The following is a 20,989-nucleotide window of genomic DNA, read 5'->3' as shown; positions in this document are numbered from 1 at the left end:
ACCCCACCCTCCCCGCCGCAGGCCCCTCCGAGACGCCGTTTGGGAGCTCTTTCCTCCATGTGCCTCCCGCCGCTTTGGGTCAGGGGCTGCAAGCTGCTTTCGCAGCCCCTGTGCTTGCTCCATCACCGGTGAACCTGCAAAGGTGTGTTTCAAAGGCTTTTGGCCCCAGACTTTATTCTGGCCGCCTGGAAAGCGGAGGCCGTGTCTCCTGCGTTTCTATGGCGCAGCGCGGGGTGGAGGTGGGGCGCGCATGCACAGGGACATGGCTGGGAGAGGGATATGCGTCCTCTTCCTGGTACCCTTCTTCCCCCTGGATGCTCCCATAACCGAACTGCCAACCCAGCCCAGCCCAGTCCAGCCCATGTTGGGTTCCCGAGTCCCGGAACCTGGGCACAGGCCCCAGCTCAGTTCCCATGGACACTATTGCGTCCATATGCAGTGCCAGGTGCTTTACACACATTATCTCACTTATTTCACACGTCTTTGAGAACAGGCACTGTTCGCAGCAGATATTTATTGCACGGCCACCCCCACGCTGCCACGCTTCGCTCTCGGATGTGGAAACCGGGGGTTGGGGGGTGGATGGAGGCAAGAATGGCGCTGGAGTTCTGCCACCGTCTCAGCAGCCCCCGGGTGGCCGCGGCGCCCTCAGGGCTGGAGGCAGAGCCGGCGCCGGAGCGAGCTGCGGATCTCCAGGCAGGCCTTGCGGAGTTCATCGCAGTCGGGGCCCAGCACGTTCTGCTCACACATCCGCCTGTTGACCTGAGGACCACACCCAGCCTGTGCCTGGGGTTACAGCCCTCCGGGGCTCACCCTGCCCCAAGGGAGAGCTCCTGGCCTGGTGCATTGCAAGGCCTAAAATTTCAAGGGCTGCCGGGAGGGACATCTCTGAGGCTCACAGAGCTCCAGAGGACTAACGGTGAATTCCTCTGCTCTGGCCGGACATGTCCCCACCCAGCAGGACAGGCTCCCACCCCGTAGGTCCTCTCTCAGCAGACCAGCTGCACCCCACCTGGTCCTCAGCCTAATGGACTTCAGCCCCCTGACAGGCCTTGGAAATACTCAAACCAACCAACCACATCTGCCTGTGAGAACCAGGGGGCATCTCACTCTCTTGTCACTACAAAGCCAGCTTCCCCCTGGCCCTGCAGGTTCACCCTGCTCTGAGCACAAGCCCAGGTGGCCCCGCATGGCATGCAGCGTCCTCCTCCCCACCCAACTGCAGTACGTGTGAGTAAGAACTGCTATGGATGGCATCTGTGCAGCGTCGGGCATCCTGTGTTTGGTTATCTTGTAGTATTGAGGGCAGAGGATCCCTCCTTTGCCAGTGGAGTTCATAGGAGGTGATCAGAATAGAAGGGCTGGGGAGAAGGGCAAATCCAGCTCCTTGCCCCTTGTCACCCCGGAACCCCCCAACACACCTCAGTCAGCAGCTCCAGCAGGTCTCTCCCGGGGTTGGCTCTGAGGACCTCCACCAGTGTCTGGATAAAATCTGAGCCCTTGTCATCGCGATAGGCCACATAGCCTAGGTCAGGGGACCAGGGCCAGAGCATCAGACCAGGGCCCCAACCCTCTGCCTTCCAATTCCAGGGGTCCTACTGTTGGTGGAAGGTGGGGTACAAGCAGGCAGGACCCAGGAATCAGGCAAGAGAACAGGGCAGGGAGCAGGGACTTCTTGCATCTGGAACAAGTTGTTGCTAGATATTTGCAGAGGTGAGCCTATGGAGAGATTGACTACTGAGCACACATTTACTGTGCACCTACTATGTGCCAGACACTGACCAGTGCCTCCAGGCAGGCAGATCTCCCCGGCCTCGTGGAATTCACAGCCTAGAGGAAACCTGCACACACAGTGGTTGGCACAGCGGCACCTCACAGCACTCACCATCACTGCTGTTACTACACATCATAACCCATGTAGGGAACATGGCTGGACCACAGCTGGGCTGGCATCTCTGTGCCCCAACCCTAAGCCCTAGCTGCCCCTAAGGCTACTCTAGATCGTAGGCCAGGAAGTTGGGCCCTGTGTAACCACGGGCTTCCCGATGACCCATCTCCTTACCCTCCGCGGCTGAGTAGACCGTCAGGATGTCTGCTTGGTCAGACCTCCCTGGAGGGGCGCCCCTGCAGGAGCTGCCTGCAAGAGGAATCAATTCCAGTGATCAACATTGTGGAACTCCATCAGCTCCAGGAGCTCCCAATCTGTGGCTTAAGGGCAGCCCAGGGAGGTGGAAAGAGCGCAGGGCAGGAAAGACAAACGGAAGTTCAAAGCTTGGCCCAGCCACTTACCAACTGTGACCTCAGAAAAGCTATTTGAGCTTGCCGACTCCAGCGTTCTTTTCAGGCTCCAACAGGGGAAGAAGTTCCCATTTCCCAAAGGCCCTTGCAGTTAAGGAAGATTTTTTTCTTCCCATTGTCTTGGCAAACAGAGGATGCAGGTGGCAGCCATACCCCAGCTTAGAGCCCTGGAGATGCTGTCTGGACAGTCCCCACCACCAGCCCTGCCCAAACCCAGGCCCTGGAAGGAAGGCAGAACCCACCTTGGGCCTCAGCGTAGATCTGTAGGACATCTGCATGGGAGGGAACAGATGGAGGTGCCCGCAGCCAGCTCCAGTACCAGGGGAGAGCTGTGGGCCCCACACCAGCATCCCTGTTTCCTGAAGAGGGTGGGGAGAGGCAGATAGTCTCACTCCGGGGATACCTGGGGGTGCTCAGGGGTCTTGTGTGAACGTGAGGTCAAGGTGAGAACCCAGCTCCAGAGCTCCAGGGCAGGCTTGCCAGACTGGAGACATTCAGAGCTCTGAATGACAAGTGTTGAGAGTTAAGGGTTCAAGGTCATGGACTTGACCTCTAGGAGAGGACAGGAGAGGGGACAGGGAAGGGCAGGTACCCAGGCTTACTGGAGGAGGTAGACAGTGAGTCCTGGGGACTAAGGCTGGCCGAGAAGTGAGGGCAGGAGGCCGGGCCACTCACCCCCACGGCAGGCCTGCAGCAGGAAGACCTTGGGGCGGCCCCACAGCACCCGGCAGCGGCTCAGCTCCTGCATCAGTGACTCGGGCTGTACTTCTTGTCTGTCAGCCCCCAGCAGCTGACCCTGTGGTCCCCCATGGGCCATCAGGGCCACAAGGACACAGCTCACAGGGCCCCTGCAGGTGTCCAGTTGCTTCTGGAACTGGGCCAGCTCCTCCTGGAAAGCCTGGGTGGGAACAATGTTGAGGCCTGGGCCAAAGCCACCACCTCCCCAGCCCCTGGCTGCCCTCTGCCAGGCTGAGAAGGTTTCCCAGATCCTACCCACCTGGCCTCCCACCACCTGCCACTCACAGACCCAGGGAGGAAGCCCTCTTTTTTTTCTTTTTGAGATGGAGTCTTGCTCTGTCACCCAGGCTGGAGTGCAGTGGGGCGATCTCGGCTCACTGCTATATCCGCCTCCCAGGTTCACCCGATTCTCCTGCCTCAGCCTCCTGAGTAGCTGGGACTACAGGCGTGCAGCACCACGCCCTACTAATTTTGTCTTTATAGTAGAGACAAGGTTTCACCATGGTGGTCAGGCTGGTCTCAAACTCCTAACCTCAAGTGATCCACCCGCCTCGGCCTCCCAAAGTGTTGGGATTACAGGCATGAGCCACTGCGCCCAACCAGAAGCCCTTTTCTAACTCCCTCCTGCAAGGCCTTGGCATGGCCTCTTTAGAGCTGACATAGAGACCCAGCTTCCTGGAGCCAGTTCTCCTCCTGCCCTGGTGGGGAAGCTGCACCAAGAAGTTGAGAGGTGTGAGGAGAGCGGAGTGGGCTGCTGGGAGCCAAGAGGGAAACCAAGACTTGCAGCTAAAGCTTTAAGCTGGGGGGGGTGGGGGGGGCGGAGAACCAGCCAATGAGGGAGGCCTTGGAGACCCTGGAGACCAGGCTTCTAGAGGCAGGGAAGTGACAGGCCCGACGCAGGCAGTAGGAGGACAGAGGCTAGACGTGTGGTGCACTTCCTGCCAGTGATGGAGAGAGGCCCAGGAGAGAGGCCCCAGGTTCCTAGGGAGGGGTCTTCCTTCAGAGCACCAGCGTAAGTTCTCGGTTTCCCCTCACCTGGGCTGTAGGGTCCGTTCTCACGGTGGTCTCAAAGCCCAGGGCCCGGCATAGGCCCCCCAGCGCCTCCACGTCATGCTGGGCCCCAGGCCGGCCTTGGATCACAGCCAGGAGGAGGGCAGCCCTGGTCTTGGACAGGTCATACTGTGTGTTGGGACCAGGGGCCAGCTGCAGAGAGGGTTAAGACGCATCTAAAGTGGCCTGAGAGGACTCCAGCTCCTGGCCTCCCCGGCCTGGGTCTCCCTAAGCTTCTTCCCACTGGAAACTGTGGCCATGTGATTGGACCCCTGCCCTGTCCCCCTCACCTCAGGCCTCCAGGGCTCCACGCCTCCCAGGCACAGTGCCCCCCGCAAGGAGCTCCGAAGGACAGGGCAGCAGGTGTCCCCTGTGGACTCTTCAGTCACCTTGCGGAAGAGCTGAGGATGGGGCCGAGAAAAGACTCAGCCAGGCTTGTGGCTTCTATAGTCTCTTCAGGGTCACCTGCTAGAATGCAGAGAGGAGGAGGCCGGCAAAGGACAGACAGGCAGGATGGCCTCAAGCGAGACCCAGGCTCCAGTTCAGGCTCAAGGTTCTGGACTTAGCTGGGCGTGGATGGTCTCGAATGAACAGTGGCCACACCATTGACCCCTCCCCCGGGATCAGTGCGCATAGAGGTGGGGATGTTCCCTAGAGTAGGGCAGGGCCTGCTGGGAAGGCTCACGGGGTGGGCACTACCCTGCTGGGCAATCTGTGGAGGACAGCTGGGGCCCCCTCACCTCCAGGGCTGCCCAGGGGCCACCCAACTGCATAGTGAGACCTTCAGCCCTGGAGACCAGACTTGAATCATTCCTAGTCCCAGCCTCCAGGGTCCTGTGATCTAACAGGGCGGATAATCACTGCCTGGTGTGAAAAGGGGCAGTCTGAAGTGCATGCATGGATGCAAGGAAGGGCATCGCTGGCAGCCTGTAGAGGACTGTGCAGGGCTCCTGGGACAACAGGAGGGCATGGCAGGCAGAGGGAACCGCTTGGGCCAAGGCATGGAGTTGGGAGGAGTCTGGAGTGTCAGGGCATCCTGAGTGGGTTGTCGGGGGTCCCGAGTTGGGGGTGGGGGGCTGATACCACTTCTGTAGACAATAAAGGTTTGTAGAATGAATTGGAGGGAGGATACACGTGAATGAATCTAACTGTAACTGACTCAGGGGGACACAGCAGAACCAGCAGAGACAGCAGAAGCAGCCCCACTTCCCTGGGCCTCCCCCTCCAGCGTCCCCACCTCCGTCAGGAGCTGCACCAGGGACCAGTGAGGAAAGCGGCCACAGAGCTCTCTCAGGCCAGCAAGGAAGGCTCCGGACTCCAGGGCAGCTGAGTGGAGAAGCAGCGCGTTGGCCTGGAGTGAGGCCTGAGGCTCTGCTCCTGGGTTCCTGCCCAGCCCCTGGATCCTGAGCCAGCTCACTCACACCCAGGGCCACTCGAGAGCAGCAGGAAGACTTTGGGGCAGCCCCTCAGGGCCCCGCAGCCACTCAGCTCCCGGACCAACTGCTGTGGCTGCTTCAGCTGCCCTCTGGGGGCCACCAAGGCCACTAAGGCACACCCCACAGGGTGCCTGTGGGCATCCAGCCGCTCCCGGAACCAAGCCAGCTTCTCGAGGAAGCCCTAGGGGCAAAAGTGAGACTGGCTTGAGTCCAGGGAGGTTTGGGGTCGGGAGGAGAACCTGGGTCAGGGGACAGTGGGGAAGGGCTCGGTGCTGGGCCTGAGGGTGGAGGTAAGAGGCAGAGGCTCACCTGGACTGGGACCTGCCTCCTCTCCCAGCTCTCAAAGCACAGGGCCTGGAACACATCCTCCAGGGCAGTGACTGCAGCGGCCACCACCCCAGGGCTGATGAGCATCAGGGCTGCCTTTGGACCCCGGACATCGTACTTCCCCTGGGGAGGTAAGGCCAGAGCTAGGCTGGGCTGGGCTGGGGCTCAGCTGGGAGGCAGGAGCAGCTGGGCCAGGTGGTGCCGCCTGCTACCTTTCTCCCAAGGCTGTCTCGAGTGTCTGCCATCTGCGTGGCCACCCGCAGGGTCCCAGCCACCAGAAAGGCCATAGGGCCAGGCGGGGCTTCCTCCAAGCACCAAGCACGAAGCTCGCCTCCTGGCCCTGGGCTTTCAGTGCCCTGGGTCCTAACCCTTGCCCTCTCTCCTAATGACTGCTATCAGCTCTGCTTATGAGCTGAGCTGGACTCTGCCCCTTCCCTGGAACCCTGGGTCCTGGCCCCGCTCTCCCAGCTCAGGCTCCATTCTCTGGCTTCTGCCGGTGACTTCTTTGCTGGCACTGATGTGCCCGTACCTGAGCCAGGAACCTGTGCTCAATCCTATTCTTAGCTCCTGGCCTACGTGCTTATCTGATCTCGTTACACCCGAGTGTCTCCCTTTGGAGCCAGCCACCACCACCAAGAAGTCCTTGTACCGTCCTGGCCACCCACCACACGCATGCACACAACACCAGGCCCCCAGAGGTAAAAATTACCAACTGGAATCAGTCCTGTCCACAGCGAGACCTCTCTTGCTTCTTACGGCAAACCATGGCAGGCACTGCAGGATGATGTGTGCATGGGAGGTTGGCTGAGAAAGGCCTGGGGGCAGAGAGGGCTGCCACATGCACACCTGTTACCAAGGGACCAGAGCATGTACTGGCCCCCGCCTCCCCTCAGCCAAGGGCCCTGAGGCCACCAGCAGGTGAAAGAGATGGAACCAGCACGGGTGGAAGGAGGGGTCGTGCCTGGGTGATCACTAGTTCTGACCACACACCCACCAGCTCGTGGTGGGCCCCGGCCTGGGGCTCCTGGTAGGGAGAAGTTGGATGTCAGGGGCTGGTGGGAAGGGCAGGCCCACTGTCAGCCCCTTCTCTAAGGGACTCAGTCTGGGGCAGCCTTGAGTTCCGGATCCCCAACGCGCAGCAAGAGGGTCCCACCACTGACCAAGCAGCATCTCTGGGCCCTTCTTCCTTTCACAGTTGTGAGAGAGGAGTGGCCTGGTGAAGACCCTGAGTCCTGCTCAACTCCCTGTTCTGCTAGGGCACAGATGGTGCCCCCAGAGCAGGGCAGGCACTGGCTGACACATGGGGACAAGAGTCCCAAGGGACACGGCTGCCCATTGGGGCCCAGCCAAACTGGACGCCAAGGATGTGGCTCCCCTTGGTGACGGCGCAGCAGAATGTGCCACCAGGACACAAGGCCAGGGCAAAGGGTTTATATTCCAGGTTTCCCCACATTCCAGACACCGAAAGAACAGAACACTCTGGAGGGAAGTTTTCACATTTATTAATACTCTTCTGTTGCCCTTTGGAGGCCCGCAGGGCTGAGTCCTTGCAGGGCCTCTGGTCTGTCCCTGTTCATGGAAGGCAGTGCTCAGGAGGCAGCAGCAAAGTGCCCATGAAGTGGGGCGCCAGTGCCGATGGAGCTGGAGGTTAGTGACGATGGAACCCGGCACCAGTGCCGATGGAGCAGGCCGTTAGTGCCGATGGAGTTGGACGTAGTGACGATGGAGCGAGGTGTTAGTGCCAATAGAGCTGGACGTTAGTGACAATGGAGTGGGGCGCCAGTGCCGATGGAGCAGGGCATTAGTGCTGATGGAGTGGGGCGCCGAGTGGGGCGTTAGTGCCGATGGAGCGGGGGATGGAGTGGGCACCAGTGCCAATGGAGCGGGCACCAGTGTCGATGGAGCAGGGCATTAATGCGGATGGAGCGGGGTGACAGTGCCGATGGAGTGGGCACCAGTGTCGATGGAGCGGGGCGTTAATGCCGATGGAGCGGGGTACCAGTGCCAATGGAGTGGGATGCTAGTGCTGATAGAATGCTAGTGCTAAGTATGGTGCAGCCGCACCTCTGGAGGAGCAGTTGGCAGCCAGGCACCCTGTTCTTGGTCTCCAGGGTTGGCCTCCTGTCGCTGTAGCCACCATTATCCTCACCAGACTGGTGGGCAAGTGGCTCTCAGAGCCTCATGTTAGGGCAAGTAGACCGAGGGCAAGGGCAGGCTGAGTCCGTGTGGCCAGGACAGGGCAGAGTGGTCATGGCCTGGAAACGGGAGTGGGTGGGGGCCAGAAAGCCCCTGCGCCCTAAGACCCGTGGTCCCACAGGTGTGGGCTGACTGTCCCTCCCAAAGCCCAGCAAACCCCTGGGGGCCAAGGCCAGTCCTCCATGCCCACTGAAAGGCACAGGTTGGCAGGGCAGAGGCCTGACTCATGGACCCACCCCAGAGGGTGGGGGCCAAAGAGCCACACAGTCAAATGAGGCTCGGGGGCTTCTGGGAAGGGACCTAGACCTGAGTCCTCGCCACCCTGCTGCCCCTGTCAGGAATGTGTTGGGGCTCCAGAAACTAGAGGGGAAGAGAAACGCTAGGCGCAGAAGGGGGAAAGACGACAAGATCAGGGGACGGGAGGGGGGCTTTCGTTCCCTTTGAGTGCTGGGCAAGTCCTCAGAGCCGAGCAGGGCAGGCGAGCTCCGAGTGTGGGGTACCCTGGGGTCCCTCGGACAGCCCAGGAGGTGGCCACAAATAGAAGGAGAGTCCCAGTGGTGAATGAAGTAGGATGTGCCGTGGCTGGGCCTCCCCCAAGTTTCCGGCCAAGCTGGCTGCTCACCCCACGGGCTGGGCCATCTTGGCGTGCAGGCTCTGATGCGCGATGAGGTGCGCACGCTGCTTGAAGCTCTTGTCGCACTCTCCGCAGCCAAAGGGCCGCTCACCGGTGTGCACACGCCGATGGTCCAGTAGGTAGGAGCGCAGCGAGAAGCTCTTGCCGCAGTCGCTGCAGCCGAAAGGCTTCTCGCCCGTGTGGATGCGCTGGTGGTCAGCCAGGTAGGCGCTGCGGCTGAAGCTCTTGCCGCACTCGGAACAGGAGAAGGGCTTCTCGCCCGTGTGCACGCCTTGGTGGCGCACCAGGTCCGAGGAGCTGCGGAAGCTCTTGTCGCACTCGGGGCACTTGTGCGGCTTCTCGCCCGTGTGCGTGCGCTGGTGCCGCGCCAGATCCGAGCCCCAGCGGAAGCGCTTTCCACACTGCCCGCAGCTGTGTGGCTTCTCGGCTGCCAGGTCCCGGAACTGGCGCCGGCGAGTGGGTGGCCGCCCCCGTCGCGCACCCACCACTGGGCCCAGGGCCGCCCTCGGCCGGTTCTCACTCTCCCAGGTCTCAGCCTCCTCCGGGCTCCAGGACACAGTCACGTCGCTGCCTGTCTGGCCCGGCAGCACCGGCACCACCTCCTCCAGCCGGGACTTCTCATTTTGGCCTTTGAGCCCCAAACCTGCAAGGGGAAGGAGGCGACCTCTTCAGTCCCACTCGGTTCTGGGGCCAGAGCTGAGGTGAGGAAGAAACAAGGCTAGGGAAAGCTTCCTGGCCTCCAGGTTCAGAAAGCCCTGCGCTCACACTGCCGAATCCTCAGTTTCCTTATCTATAAAATGGGGGTGATTGGCCGGGCGCAGTGGCTCAAGCCTGTAATCCCAACATTTTGGGAGGCTGAGGCAGGCGGATAACCTGAGGTTAGAAGTCCCAGACCAGCCTGGCCAATATGGCGAAACCCCGTCCCTACTAAAAATACAAAAATTAGCAGGACGTGGTAGCGCTCCTCTGTAATCCCAGCTACTCAGGAGGCTGAGGCAGAAGAATCACTTGAACCCAGAAAGCGGAGGTTGCAGTGAGCCGGGATCATGCCATTGCACTCCAAGAGCAAGACTTTAACAAAAACAAAAACCCAAATAAAACAGGGATGATGAAAAAATGCGGCAGAGCAGCAGTCTGAGCAAGCCTCTGATCCTGCCTGCATAGGCCAGCCCCCTAAGCCATCTGTGCCCTGCAAGCCACACTGGGATCCAATGTCCCACTCTGAACCCCAGATATCAAGCTCCACAGCAGAAAAGATTTAGAGTAATTTTGAAAATTTTCAAGGGCTAGGCGTGGTGGCTCACGCCTGTAATCCCAGCACTTTGGGAGGCCGAGGTGGGCGGATCACGAAATCAGGAGTTCGAGACCAGCCTGACCAACATGGTGAAAACTCGTCTCTATTAAAAATACAAAAAAATTAGCCGGGCATGGTGGCTCATGTCTGTAATCCCAGCTACTCAAGAGGCTGAGGCAGGAGAATTGCTTGAACCCGGGAGGTGGAAGTTTCAGTGAGCTGAGATCACACCACTACATTCCAGCCTGGCGACAGAGGAAGACTCCATCTCAAAAAAAAAAAAAAGAAAATAAAGAAAAAATCTTTCCCAACTGTCACAGTCGGAAACTGAGAAACCAAACTGGTCTGGCTAGTGTGGCTCCCTTCACCATGCAGGCTCTAGTTCTCCAAACTCAACACATGACAGATCTGGGCAGAGGTCGCAGCCCATCCTGCTGGGAGTGTGGACTCAACAAGATGATCCCTGATGGTGCTGAGAAGGGGCCTGGCGTGGAGAGGGAACTGGTAAGGGCAGTTCTGACAAGCAGGGGCCCAGGCTGGTGAGCAGCTGGGGTTCCCCGTCAGCACCCCTGCTCCTGGCAGCCCAAAGTGGCCTCACAGCCATGCCTGATCCAACTCCCAGCTGTGTCCCTTCAGCATCCACTGACCTGAGTCTCAGGTCCCTTATATGTAAAATGGGGACAATCCTTCTATGCACTAGGCAGTGAGACTCAAAGGAGAAGCTGCCCTTACGAGCACTCAGGGCTCGGCAGCGCTGGCGCTGTCCCATGCTGCATGTGGAAAGGCACAAAAAAGGATCGTCAGCCAAGAAAGGAGTTACTCAGGCTCTTGGCAAGACTTGGGGATAGGCTGCTTTGGAACCAGCTAAGGATGGGGTGGGAAAAAAGACTGAAGTTCCAACAGGATGGGGGGCGGCCAGCCTGGACCCAAAGGCCCTGGGTGCTTACCCAGGGTGGTGTTCCGGGAGTTCTCCCGCTTTATGTCCCAGAAGAGATCCCGCTGAGCAGGGTCCAGGGTGCCCCATTCTTCCCGGGAGAAATAGAATGGAATGTCTCCCAATGCCACAGGTCCCTGGAATGGGGCGAGAAGACCTGGCTCAGGGCTCCCTTGCTCAGGCCTCCCAGCAGCACTGGCGGGGACAGGATGGGTCAGATGAAAGAGGCCTGATGGGACAGTAAGTCCCATTTTACAAACTCAACAGAGCCAAGTGCCTTAAAGAAGACAAAGGGACTGGTGACTCACATGGACCCCAGAGACAAAGCAGGTGTCCGTCGTCTCTCTGGTACGCCCCTCTTTAAGAAGAGCAGGAGGCTGGGCTGAAGGAGAAGAATGGAGCCTTAGAAAGGCCAGCCCAGGCCTGACACCGATGCCTATGGCCTCCCCAACCTGTGCGCATTCACACATGCCCTAGACTTCACAGAGGGAGCTGTCCTGCCTATGACCCTTAGGGCAATGCCGGTGACAGAGCTAAGTCCCTGCCCAGCCACTCTACTGCCCACAAGGACAGAGGCTTACTCACCGCTATGGCTGTGCTGCTCTTGGGGAACAGATGGCCGCCTCCGTGCCCCCACCATCGGGGGAGGCCCCTTGGCCTGAGATCCCTGGCCTGCAGCCTCGGGTTCCGCCTCCTCCGAGGGCACATCCTGTGCAGGAACCACAATATGCTCATCAGCCCGAGACCAGACCGGGGGAGACAGAGTTTATTCCCTGGGAAGGAGACACAGGACATGACCCTCAGGATGCTGGGGTGTGGGAAGGAGACCAATATGGTGCCCCAGGAAAGTCCAGAGGAGAATGTGATACCAGGCAATGCTGTGTGCCCGAGGATGCTCCCTGATCATTCACGAGGCAAGAACCAGCCCTGAAAGGCCAGAATCACAGCCACTTAGCAAGCGGGGAGCTGGGGACCCTCCTGCCAAAGGCACAACCCCATCCCCTAGCCACTCATCAGAACCTCCCCAGATGCATCCAATGTGAAGGATCCAACATCCCACAAGGTAATTGGGGCCCCGGACAGCTCCACCTTCTAGCCCCACTCTGGAGCTGGCTCTCTGCACACCCTAGTGTCCTCAGAGCCAGGCCTAGAGCAAAATGCAAATAAACATCAGCAGACCCTGCATGGAGCTAAAACTTCCTTTCTGGAACATTCACACTTCAGCCCTATTGTTGCCTTCCACAGCCGCAAAAAATAAATCACATTTACTTTGGACTGCATCTTTCAGAAAGGCACCCATGGCATGCTGTGCTTGTGTGCCTGCTCCTGGGGGCTCTGTGTCTCCCCTACCCTGTGAGCCTCTAGGAGACTTATCTCTGCAGGGTACCTACTCGCCAGGTACCATCCAGGTGACTCTGGATATTGAAGGGCCCCTCACCTGCGGCCAGGCTTTCAATGGCTGCTTCTGTAGGTCCTCCACCAAGGCGACAGCCTCCTCGCCACTTCCTGGGTGCTGCTCGCGCACCCAGCCCTGGATCTCCCCTGGAAGCACCGTCAGGAACTGCTCCAGCACCAGCAGCTCCAGGATCTGCTCCTTGGTGCGCAACTCGGGCCGCAGCCAGCGGCAACAGAGCTCCCAGAGCTGGCTGAAGGCCTCATGAGGCCCATGCACATCCCCATAGCAGAACTGCCGGAAGCGCTGGCGGCAGGCTTCAGAATCCCTGCTGTCCTCATGCTGGGCAGATTCCTGTTCCCAGGAGGAATCTTCCACTTTGACAATCAGAAGCCCTTCTCCCTCCCCAGAGGTCTGGTCCTGGGGCTCCAAGGGGGCTGCCATTCCCCGGCCTGAGGCTCAGGGTTGGTCGGCCTCAACCTGGGCCCCAGAACCTGTACTTTTAGTCTCCCAGAGGGATCCCCTGTGGTTGCTGGGCCGGCATCTGGATGTGTACTCCTGGGGAAAGAGCAAAATGGCAGGACTGAGGAGGAAGGATGTGGAATACAGGAGCAAACCCCAGGCTGAAGAGCCATCCAGTCCCATCCTTTCATGGCCCTGAAGCCTTTTCTAGGCTTTACTGTAATGCCTTGCTCACGTGACTATCTCTATTAACACAGGCCCACAAGCTCTCATCCCAAAGCCAGAAATACAAAACCCGGGTATTTCATAACTCTTTGAAAGCAAAACCCAATATCAATCATTTGGCAGCACCACCTGACCTGATATAAGCATATTTATAATCTCAATTTATTCCACTAAATGTAAATATTCAAAATCATGGCAGAAATATTAATAACATATATCTTCAGTTTATAAAAATTCATTGAGCTATACCCACTGATGTGTTTTTCTGTATGGACATTATACATCAACTAAAAATCTTTTTTTTTTTTTTTTTGAGAGAGTCTCACTCTGTTGCCCAGGCTGGAGTGCAGTGGTGCAATCTTGGTTCACTGCAACCTCTGCCTCCTGGGTTCAAGCGATTCTCCTGCCTCAGCCTCCCAAGTAGCTGAGACTACAGGCACCAGCTACCACGCCCAGCTAATTTTTGTATTTTTAGTAGAGACGAGGTTTCACCATGTTGGCCAGGATGGTCTCGAACTCCTGACCTTGTGATCCACCCGCCTTGGCCTCCCAAAGTGCTGGGATTACAGGCATGAGCCACTGCGCCCTGCCTAATTAAAAAAATTTAACTGATGTGTTTCATTATTTAGTGTTGCCCCAGATCCCTCTGGAGATGTGCTTGATATATTGTATGTGCACTATATTAGTTTTCTCAAATTTGAAAACCTCTGAATTCCAAAACACATCTGGCCCTGAGGTGTCACAGAAGGCCTCATAGACACCATCCAAAGCCATTTATCCACAGGTACATATAAATGTATGACACCTTTATACCTTACATCGTTACTCTTTACTGAAAAGTGTATTATGCAATTTTCAGTAATCGATTTTTTGTTTCAACAATACAAATACAAACTGGCCGGGCTTGGTGGTTTATGCCTGTAATCCCAGCATTTTGGGAGACAGAGATAGGATGATTGCTTGAGGCCAGGGGTTCAAGACCACTTTGGGAAGACAATGTGAGACGCCATCTGTACCAAAAAAACAAAAAAAGCCGGGTGGGGCTCCTGTAGTCCCAGCTACTGGGGAGGCTGAAGAGGGAAGATCTCCTGAGTCCAGGAGTTTGAGGTTGCAATGAGCTATGATCGCACCACCGTACTCCAGCCTGGGCAACAGACTGAGGCCGTCTCAAAAAAAAAAAAAAAAAAAAAAATACAAACCATCGTAATAAAAAAGGGGGGAAGATTCAAACAATACAGAAGTCCGTAAAACTCTCCCTTCCTCAATGCAATTGTACCCCCCGACTTAACAGTCTGACAAGTGACGTCCCAGACCTTTTCTCTGTGCTTTTACTAAAAAAGCCATCCATGGGGGGAGAAAAGAAAAGAAAAAGAAGGTGCTTCATGTGTTTTTACATAAATGAGACCTTACTGCACAGACAGCGGCACTATGAGCTTCCGCGGTACGGATACGCTCCAGTTTCTTAATCAATACTCAAGTGATGCATTCGGGTTGTTTCCAATTATTTAGTCCACCCTAGGCGCTTTATTTATTCTGCTCCTCACAAGACCCCTGAAAGGTGCGTGCACCATTCTCATCCTCTGGTGACTTCGAAGAAGACTTTCCTCGAAGAGGGCCAGGACTCACCAGGGTCGCTCAGCAGGACACGGCAGGCGGGAAGGCGAGCCAGCCAGAGCCCCGTGCTGTCCCCCGCAGCCTCGCCCGCGGGGCGAGCGGCGATCGTGCAGGGGCGTCTGCCCGCGGACCAAGAGGGCAGAGCGGCGCGGGGGACCCAGCACTTCCTAGTAGTGCGCCCGCCCTCCGGCCTCTGCCTCGGGGCGCTGATCCCGGCCACCCGGAGCCCGGTGCTTGATGTCGGAGCCAGGCGGCCAGAGCCCCCGTCCCCGCCCCCGCCCCCGAAACACACAACGCCCACGGCGGCCCAGGAGACACCACTTCCGCCGCCAGTTCTCGGCGCCGGAAGTGGTCGCAGGGCTCGCTGGGAAACTACGCGGCGCAAGCATTCCCTAGCTCCCAGAAAGCCGTTCGTTCACTGAGCCCGCCTTCTCCCTGACTGATGGCCAATGAACAGGAAGAATTCTCAGGCTCCCTATTAGAAGACGGAAACGCCATTGCGTCATACACCTGCATCCGGGAGGAAAGGCAACGTTTTGCGTCTAGATTTGCTTTGTTTTCTTTCGTCGCCGCTTTTCTTTCACATTTCCTTGCGCCTCTGGCCCTTGAGCGACAAAAAGGGGAAGCCAAGGCTGGCCCGAGGAAAGGAGAGGGCATATGGCCTAGCCACGAGTGGAGCGCCTGCTCCGCCGGAAGGGATGCGCTGGAGCGGCGTTTTCCTTCCGCCACGGTCTTTCTATGCCAACTCGTAGGTGAGGGCCGAAAGGCCGTGGGCGGTGGAGCTTGGGCCTGGGAGACTTGTTTCCAGCCTCTTGGGTCCCGCTCCTCCCAATTCCCTGGAGAGGCGTGTAGCTTCCTGGGAAATGCCGTCGGGTAAGGGGCGCGGAGCCTCCTGCGGCGATCCTCTGTCTTCGGGTCGCCTTAGCAGGACGCGGCAAGCAAGACACTGACCTGGCCGCAGTCCCGCGCTCTCCCACCAGCTGCTTCGTCCACCAGGAGCTGCGGGGCGTCAGGGATCCAACGGCCCTGAGGGATCTAGAGCAGGGGGGCTCGGGGTTCTCCTTTCCATACCCTCGGATCCTCTCCCACTCTTTCCACGCCTCGACCCGAAGATAATCTCAGGCTCCAGATATCTTTCATAAATGGAAAGAGCTTTCCTGGTTTGTTTTGCCTTAATTTTGTAGGTGTTGCATGCTTGGAAGAGAAAATTAAGAAAATTAATTGGCAAATCATAAAGATAGCTTTCTCATGATAGCCACAAGGCTTGCTCCCTCACTCTGCTCATACGTCACCCCCTCAAGGAAGCCTCCCGGAGCTCTGTAAACAGCCTCAGCTCTGCCTTGCTTTTCTCTCTAATGTTTATCACTACCTGACATACACTTGTGTAATATTTGTTTCCCACGACTCAACGATAAGTGTTCATGAGGGCAGACACTTTTTAATGCCCTACCACGAACACCTAGAATTGTGCCTGGCACATGGCAGATGCCTAGTAAATATTTGTTTAATGAATGAAGGTAAAAAACATTTCTAATACGACCATCCAGGAATAAGCATTGTTCATATTTTAGTCTGTTCTTACAGTTTTACTGTTCAGTTATATGTCTGTGAATGTGTATATATATTATATATTATATATAGTTTATATATATATATATATATATATATTTTTTTTTTTTTTTTGAGACGGAGTCTCACTCTGTCACCCAGGCTGCACTGCAGTGGCCCGATCTTGGCTCACTGCAACCTCTGCCTTCCGGGTTCAAGCGGTTCTCCTGCCTCAGCCTCCCGAATAGCTAGGATTACAGGCATGTGTCACCATGCCCGGCTAATTTTGTATTTTTAGTAGAGATGGGGTTTCTCCATGTTGGTCAGGCTGGGCTCGAACTCCCGACTTCAGATGATCTGCCTGCCTCGGCCTCCCAAAGTACTGAGATTACAGGCATGAGCCAGTATGCCCGGCAGAATTTTCATCTTTTAAGTCCGCCACCCTTGGACACTTACATTGTTTCCATCTTTCTGTATTTGCAGATATGCTTCTACATACACCTTTATGCATTTGCTTGAACATTTCCCTGAGAACAACCAGAAATGGAATTGCCAAATTACTTTGTGTACATATTTCCAAACTGTCCTCCAGAAAGAATGTAATGCTTTGATCTTCCACTTGAGAATCAAATGTTTACCTTCCTCTGTTCCTCCAGATTTGGACATTTACAGTGTTCAGCCTTTGTTGTGGCATTCCAGTTCAACTGGGAAACAGCTTGATGTAGCGTCCCCAGGTCCACAGTAATACATATTAAACTTTTTTTTTTTTGGTGCAGTGCTGCAATTTCGTGGCTCACTGCAACCTCCACCTCCCAGGTTCAAGCGATCCTCCCACCTCAGCCTCCCTAGTAGCTGGGATTACAGGTGCACGCCACCACACCAGGCTAAGTTTTGTATTTTTAGTAGAGATGGGGTTTCACCAGGTTAGCCAGGCTGGTCTTGAACTCCTGACCTCAAGGGATCTGCCTGCCTCAGCCTTCTTCCAAAGTGCTGGGATTACAGGTGAGAACCACTGTGCCTATCCTATTAAACTTTTAAATCATGATAGTTACCATGTATGGAGTGTTTATATTGCCAGGCACTGAGCTGAGTCCTTTACATCTCACGCTTATTCTGTGCAACAGCCCAATGGGAGAAATTCCATGAATATAGTTACCATTTCCTTGATTTCTAGGGAAGCTGGATATGTTTTCTTTTTTCAAGTATTATTTCTATTTATCCTTTTGTGAATTGCCTGTTATTTTCATTGGAATATACTTTTTTTTTTTTTTTTTAAAGAGTCTCATTCTGTTGCCCAGGCTGGAGTGCAATGGTGCGATCTCAGCCCATTGCAAACCTTTGCCTCCCCGGTTTAAGCAATTCTCCTGCCTCAGCCTCCCAAGTAGCTGGGATTACAGGCACCCACCACCACGCCTAGCTAATTTTTTGTATTTTTAGTAGAGACGGGATTTTGCCATTTTGGCCAGCCTGGTCTCGAACTCCTGACCTCAGGTCATCCACCCACTTCAGCCTCCCGAACTGCTGGGATTATAGGCATGAGCCCCCGCGCCCGGCCACACCATTGTTTTGAAGAGAAAAATTGGTAAAAATAATTGTTTAGTTGTGAAGATGGTTACCCAAATGGGTAAGAGAGATTTCTAAGAGTTACAGAATAGCAACTGCAGGAAGGAACTTGTGCCCTTAGGACTGAGGAAGTAAAAAGGGAGGAAACTTGGAAACACGAAAGAGCCCTTCGCCTTTCAATTCAAGGCAGAGACTGGACCTCAGAAGAGGGACTGGGTGCCCCGAGAACTCACTGCTGGCGGACAGCGGAAAGGGCAGCTGCCGGACCAAGGTGAGGACAACGGAAGTGAAGGCCACTGGCTACCTCTCCTGCCCTCCGCTGGTCGCATTGGAGAACTGCACCAGGAAGAAGACAGCCCCTCCCTTCCGCTCTGACCTGACAGTGTTCCTCCATCGCCCTCTATTGGAGAAGAACAACATCAAGCTGGCTAGCAAGGAACTGCGTAGAGTCCCGCTGGGTATCACGCTGGATCTCACCCAAAGCTGAGATGTCATCCAGCTCAGTATCACAGAGCAGAACGAAAAGGATGTGTTTGGGCTGAGAGGCCATACATTGGTAACTGGCACATGAACTGTATTTTCTATTGAGCATTGCTGGTATATGGCAAGTTTGCATACAATTATATTGAAATTGACCACCTAATTGCACTTTCTTATTCCTTCTGATAATTTTTCACGTGTTCTTTTTCTTTCTTTTTTTTTTTTTTTTTTGAGACAGAGTCTCGCTCTGCCGCCCAGGCTGGAGTGCAGTGGCGTGATCTTGGCTCACTGCAAGCTCCGCCTCCCGGGTTCACGCCATTCTCCTGCCTCAGCCTCCCGAGTAGCTGGGACTACAGGCGCCCGCCACCTTGCCCGGCTAGTTTTTTTGTATTTTTTAGTAGAGATGGGGTTTCACTGTGTCAGCCAGGATGGTCTCGATCTCCTGACCTCGTGATCCGCCCGTCTCGGCCTCCCAAAGTGCTGGGATTACAGGCTTGAGCCACCGCGCCCGGCCCTTTTTCTTTCTTTTTTTAGAGGGATTCTCACTCTGTCACCCAGGCTGCAGTCCAGTGGCACAATCTCGGTTCACTGCAAGCTTCGCCTCCCAGGTTCATGCCATTCTCCTGCCTCAGCCTCCCTAGTAGCTGGGACTACAGGCACCTGCCACCATGCCTGGCTAATTTTTTGTATTTTTAGTAGAAAGGGGGTTTCACTGTGTTAGCCAGGATGGTTTATATCTCCTGACCTCATGATCCGCCCACCTCAGCCTCTTTTTTGTGTTTTTAGTAGAGATTTCACCATGTTAGCCAGGATGGTCTTGATTTCCTGACATCATGATCTGCCCACCTCAGCCTCCCAAAGTGCTGGGAATACAGGCGTGAGCCACAGTGCCTGGCCATTTTTTGTTTTGTTTTGTTTTTTGTTTTTTGAGACGGAGTCTTGCTCTGTGGCCCAGGCTGGAGTACAGTGGCGCGATCTTTGCTCACTGCAACCTCCACCTCCCACGTTCAAGCAATTATCCTGCCTCAGCCTCCCAAGTAACTGGGGTTACAGGAGCACACCACCACATCTAGCTAATTTTTTGTATTTTTAGTAGAGACAGGGTTTTACCATGTTGGCCAGGCTGGTCTTGAACTCCTGACCTCGTGATCCACCCTCCTTGGCCTCTCAAAGTGCTGGGATTACAGGCATGAGCCACCACGCCTGGACCCTTTTTTTTTTTTCTAAAATGGAGTCTTTCTCAGTCGCCCAGGCTGGAGTGTAGGGGTGTGATCTCAGCTCATTGCAACCTTCCCCTCCCAGGTTCAAGCAGTTCTGCCTCAGCCTCCCAAGTAGCTGGGATTACAGGTGTGCGCCACCATGCCCGCTAATTTTTGTATTTTTGGTAGAGATGAGGTTTCGCCATGTTGCCCAGGCTGGTCTCAAACTCCTGACCTCAAGTGATCTACCTGCCTTGGTCTCCTATAGTGTTGGGATTACAGGCATGAGACATCACGCCCAGCCCACTGTTTTTTTCTAGCTAGAAAATATAGTCTAAGGCGGCTGGGCGTGGTGGCTTACGCCTGTAATCCCAGCACTTTGGGAGGCGGAGGTGGGTGGATCACAAAGTCAGAAGATAGGCCGGGCGCGGTGGCTCAAGCCTGTAATCCCAGCACTTTGGGAGGCCGAGACGGGCGGATCACGAGGTCAGGAGATCGAGACCATCCTGGCTAACACGGTGAAACCCCGTCTCTATTAAGAAATACAAAAAAAACTAGCCGGGCGAGGTGGCGGGCGCCTGTAGTCCCAGCTACTTGGGAGGCTGAGGCCGGAGAATGGCGTGAACCCGGGAGGCGGAGCTTGCAGTGAGCTGAGATCCGGCCACTGCACTCCAGCCTGGGTGACAGAGCAAGACTCCGTCTCAAAAAAAAAAAAAAAAAAAAAAAAAAAAAAAAAAAAAAAAAACAAAGTCAGAAGATCGAGACCATCCTGGCTAACACGGTAAAACCCCATCTCTACTAAAAATAAAAAAAATTAGCTGGGCATGGTGGCAGGCACCTTGTCCCAGCTACTGAGCAGGCTGAGGCAGTTGAATCACTTGAACCCGGGAGGCGGAGCTTGCAGTGAGCTGAGGTCGCGCCACTGCACTCCAGCCTGGGCCACAGTGAGACTCCATCTCAAACAAACAAAAAAAAAAGATTGACAGAATGAGTATAAATTCTGGACCAAAAAACCACAACTTTACTTTCTTCATTATTTATAGACTATATTTTCTTTCTTTTTTTTTTTTTTAGTAGCTGGGACCACAGGCGCCCGCCACCACGCCCGGCTAATTGTTTGTATTTTTAGTGGAGACGCGGTTTCACTGTGTTAGCCAGGATGGTCTCGATCTCCTGACATGATCCGCCCACCTCAGCCTCCCAAAGTGCTGGAATTACAGGTCTGAGCCACTGCGCCCAGCCTCTGTCAATCCTACAGCATTTACAACTCAAAACAATGTTAAAAATTGAAGACTGCAGTCAAAATTGTCTGGGATCTTAAGTTCATGAAATTGCTTTTTATAACATGATTAAGTATCTGTTGTTGGTCTCTGATACGTATTTGTGCAAAAGAACAAGACAGGGTCTTGTTCTTTCACCCAGGCTGCAGTGCAGTGGTGCAATCACTGCTCACTGTATCGTGGAACACCTGGGCCCAAGTGTCCTCCCACCTCAGCCTCCCAAGTAGCTAGAACTACAGGCGCCCGCCTTTATGCATGGCAGATATTCATGTTCTTGTTAAGGACGTTCTATATATTCACATTTCCAGCAGAAAGACT

General features: G+C 55.4%; 2 protein-coding genes and 1 long non-coding RNA gene across 5 annotated transcripts; 1 reads left to right on the top strand and 2 right to left on the bottom strand.

The window, feature by feature from the left end:
* Nucleotides 1-483: 483 nt before the first annotated feature.
* On the bottom strand, nucleotides 484-6,347 carry LOC105467881 (caspase-14-like). 2 transcript variants are annotated; one of them, XM_011717688.3, is made up of 12 exons: nucleotides 6,062-6,347; nucleotides 5,832-5,972; nucleotides 5,508-5,703; nucleotides 5,324-5,412; nucleotides 4,377-4,487; nucleotides 4,072-4,239; nucleotides 2,974-3,196; nucleotides 2,541-2,657; nucleotides 2,290-2,382; nucleotides 2,063-2,137; nucleotides 1,422-1,525; nucleotides 484-762 (listed from the first exon to the last, which is right to left on the bottom strand). In XM_011717688.3, exons 1-12 carry the CDS (start codon nucleotides 6,134-6,136, stop codon nucleotides 649-651), a joined length of 1,506 nt encoding a protein of 501 aa, XP_011715990.2. In that variant the 5' UTR covers nucleotides 6,137-6,347; the 3' UTR covers nucleotides 484-648. The 2 variants fall into 2 exon arrangements, with proteins under 2 accessions (XP_011715990.2, XP_011715991.2); XM_011717689.3 differs by lacking the exon at nucleotides 2,290-2,382.
* A 987-nt stretch (nucleotides 6,348-7,334) lies between these two features.
* Nucleotides 7,335-14,763, bottom strand: LOC105467880 (zinc finger protein 213). 2 transcript variants are annotated; one of them, XM_011717687.3, is made up of 6 exons: nucleotides 14,614-14,760; nucleotides 12,346-12,858; nucleotides 11,493-11,616; nucleotides 11,216-11,289; nucleotides 10,921-11,044; nucleotides 7,335-9,322 (listed from the first exon to the last, which is right to left on the bottom strand). In XM_011717687.3, exons 2-6 carry the CDS (start codon nucleotides 12,742-12,744, stop codon nucleotides 8,664-8,666), a joined length of 1,380 nt encoding a protein of 459 aa, XP_011715989.1. In that variant the 5' UTR covers nucleotides 12,745-12,858; nucleotides 14,614-14,760; the 3' UTR covers nucleotides 7,335-8,663. The 2 variants fall into 2 exon arrangements, with proteins under 2 accessions (XP_011715989.1, XP_070940093.1); XM_071083992.1 differs by lacking the exons at nucleotides 10,921-11,044; nucleotides 11,216-11,289 and having other exon boundaries at nucleotides 14,614-14,763.
* A 5-nt stretch (nucleotides 14,764-14,768) lies between these two features.
* On the top strand, nucleotides 14,769-18,355 carry LOC139359806 (uncharacterized). Its single transcript, XR_011616250.1, has 2 exons — nucleotides 14,769-15,761; nucleotides 16,633-18,355. It is a non-coding gene; the product is annotated as an uncharacterized lncRNA (long non-coding RNA).
* The last annotated feature ends 2,634 nt before the right edge of the window (nucleotides 18,356-20,989 follow it).

The sequence above is a fragment of the Macaca nemestrina genome, chromosome 18 (genome assembly GCF_043159975.1).
Source record: "Macaca nemestrina isolate mMacNem1 chromosome 18, mMacNem.hap1, whole genome shotgun sequence".
Classification (NCBI taxonomy): Eukaryota; Metazoa; Chordata; class Mammalia; order Primates; family Cercopithecidae; genus Macaca; species Macaca nemestrina.
Note: the sequence above shows the minus strand (reverse complement) of the source record. Positions and strands in the feature narration are given on the sequence as shown.

Coding starts and splice junctions, on each gene's coding strand:
- LOC105467881 (XM_011717688.3), bottom strand. CDS start 6,136: ATGGCCTTTCTGGTGGCTGGGACCCTGCGGGTGGCCACGCAGATGGCA. Junction 5,973..6,061: donor GAGACAGCCTTGGGAGAAAG/GTAGCAGGCGGC, acceptor TTACCTCCCCAG/GGGAAGTACGATGTCCGGGG. Junction 2,383..2,540: donor GATCTACGCTGAGGCCCAAG/GTGGGTTCTGCC, acceptor CTTAACTGCAAG/GGCCTTTGGGAAATGGGAAC.
- LOC105467880 (XM_011717687.3), bottom strand. CDS start 12,744: ATGGCAGCCCCCTTGGAGCCCCAGGACCAGACCTCTGGGGAGGGAGAA. Junction 11,045..11,215: donor GCTTTGTCTCTGGGGTCCAT/GTGAGTCACCAG, acceptor GCCCCATTCCAG/GGACCTGTGGCATTGGGAGA. Junction 9,323..10,920: donor CTCCCGGAACACCACCCTGG/GTAAGCACCCAG, acceptor TTCCCCTTGCAG/GTTTGGGGCTCAAAGGCCAA.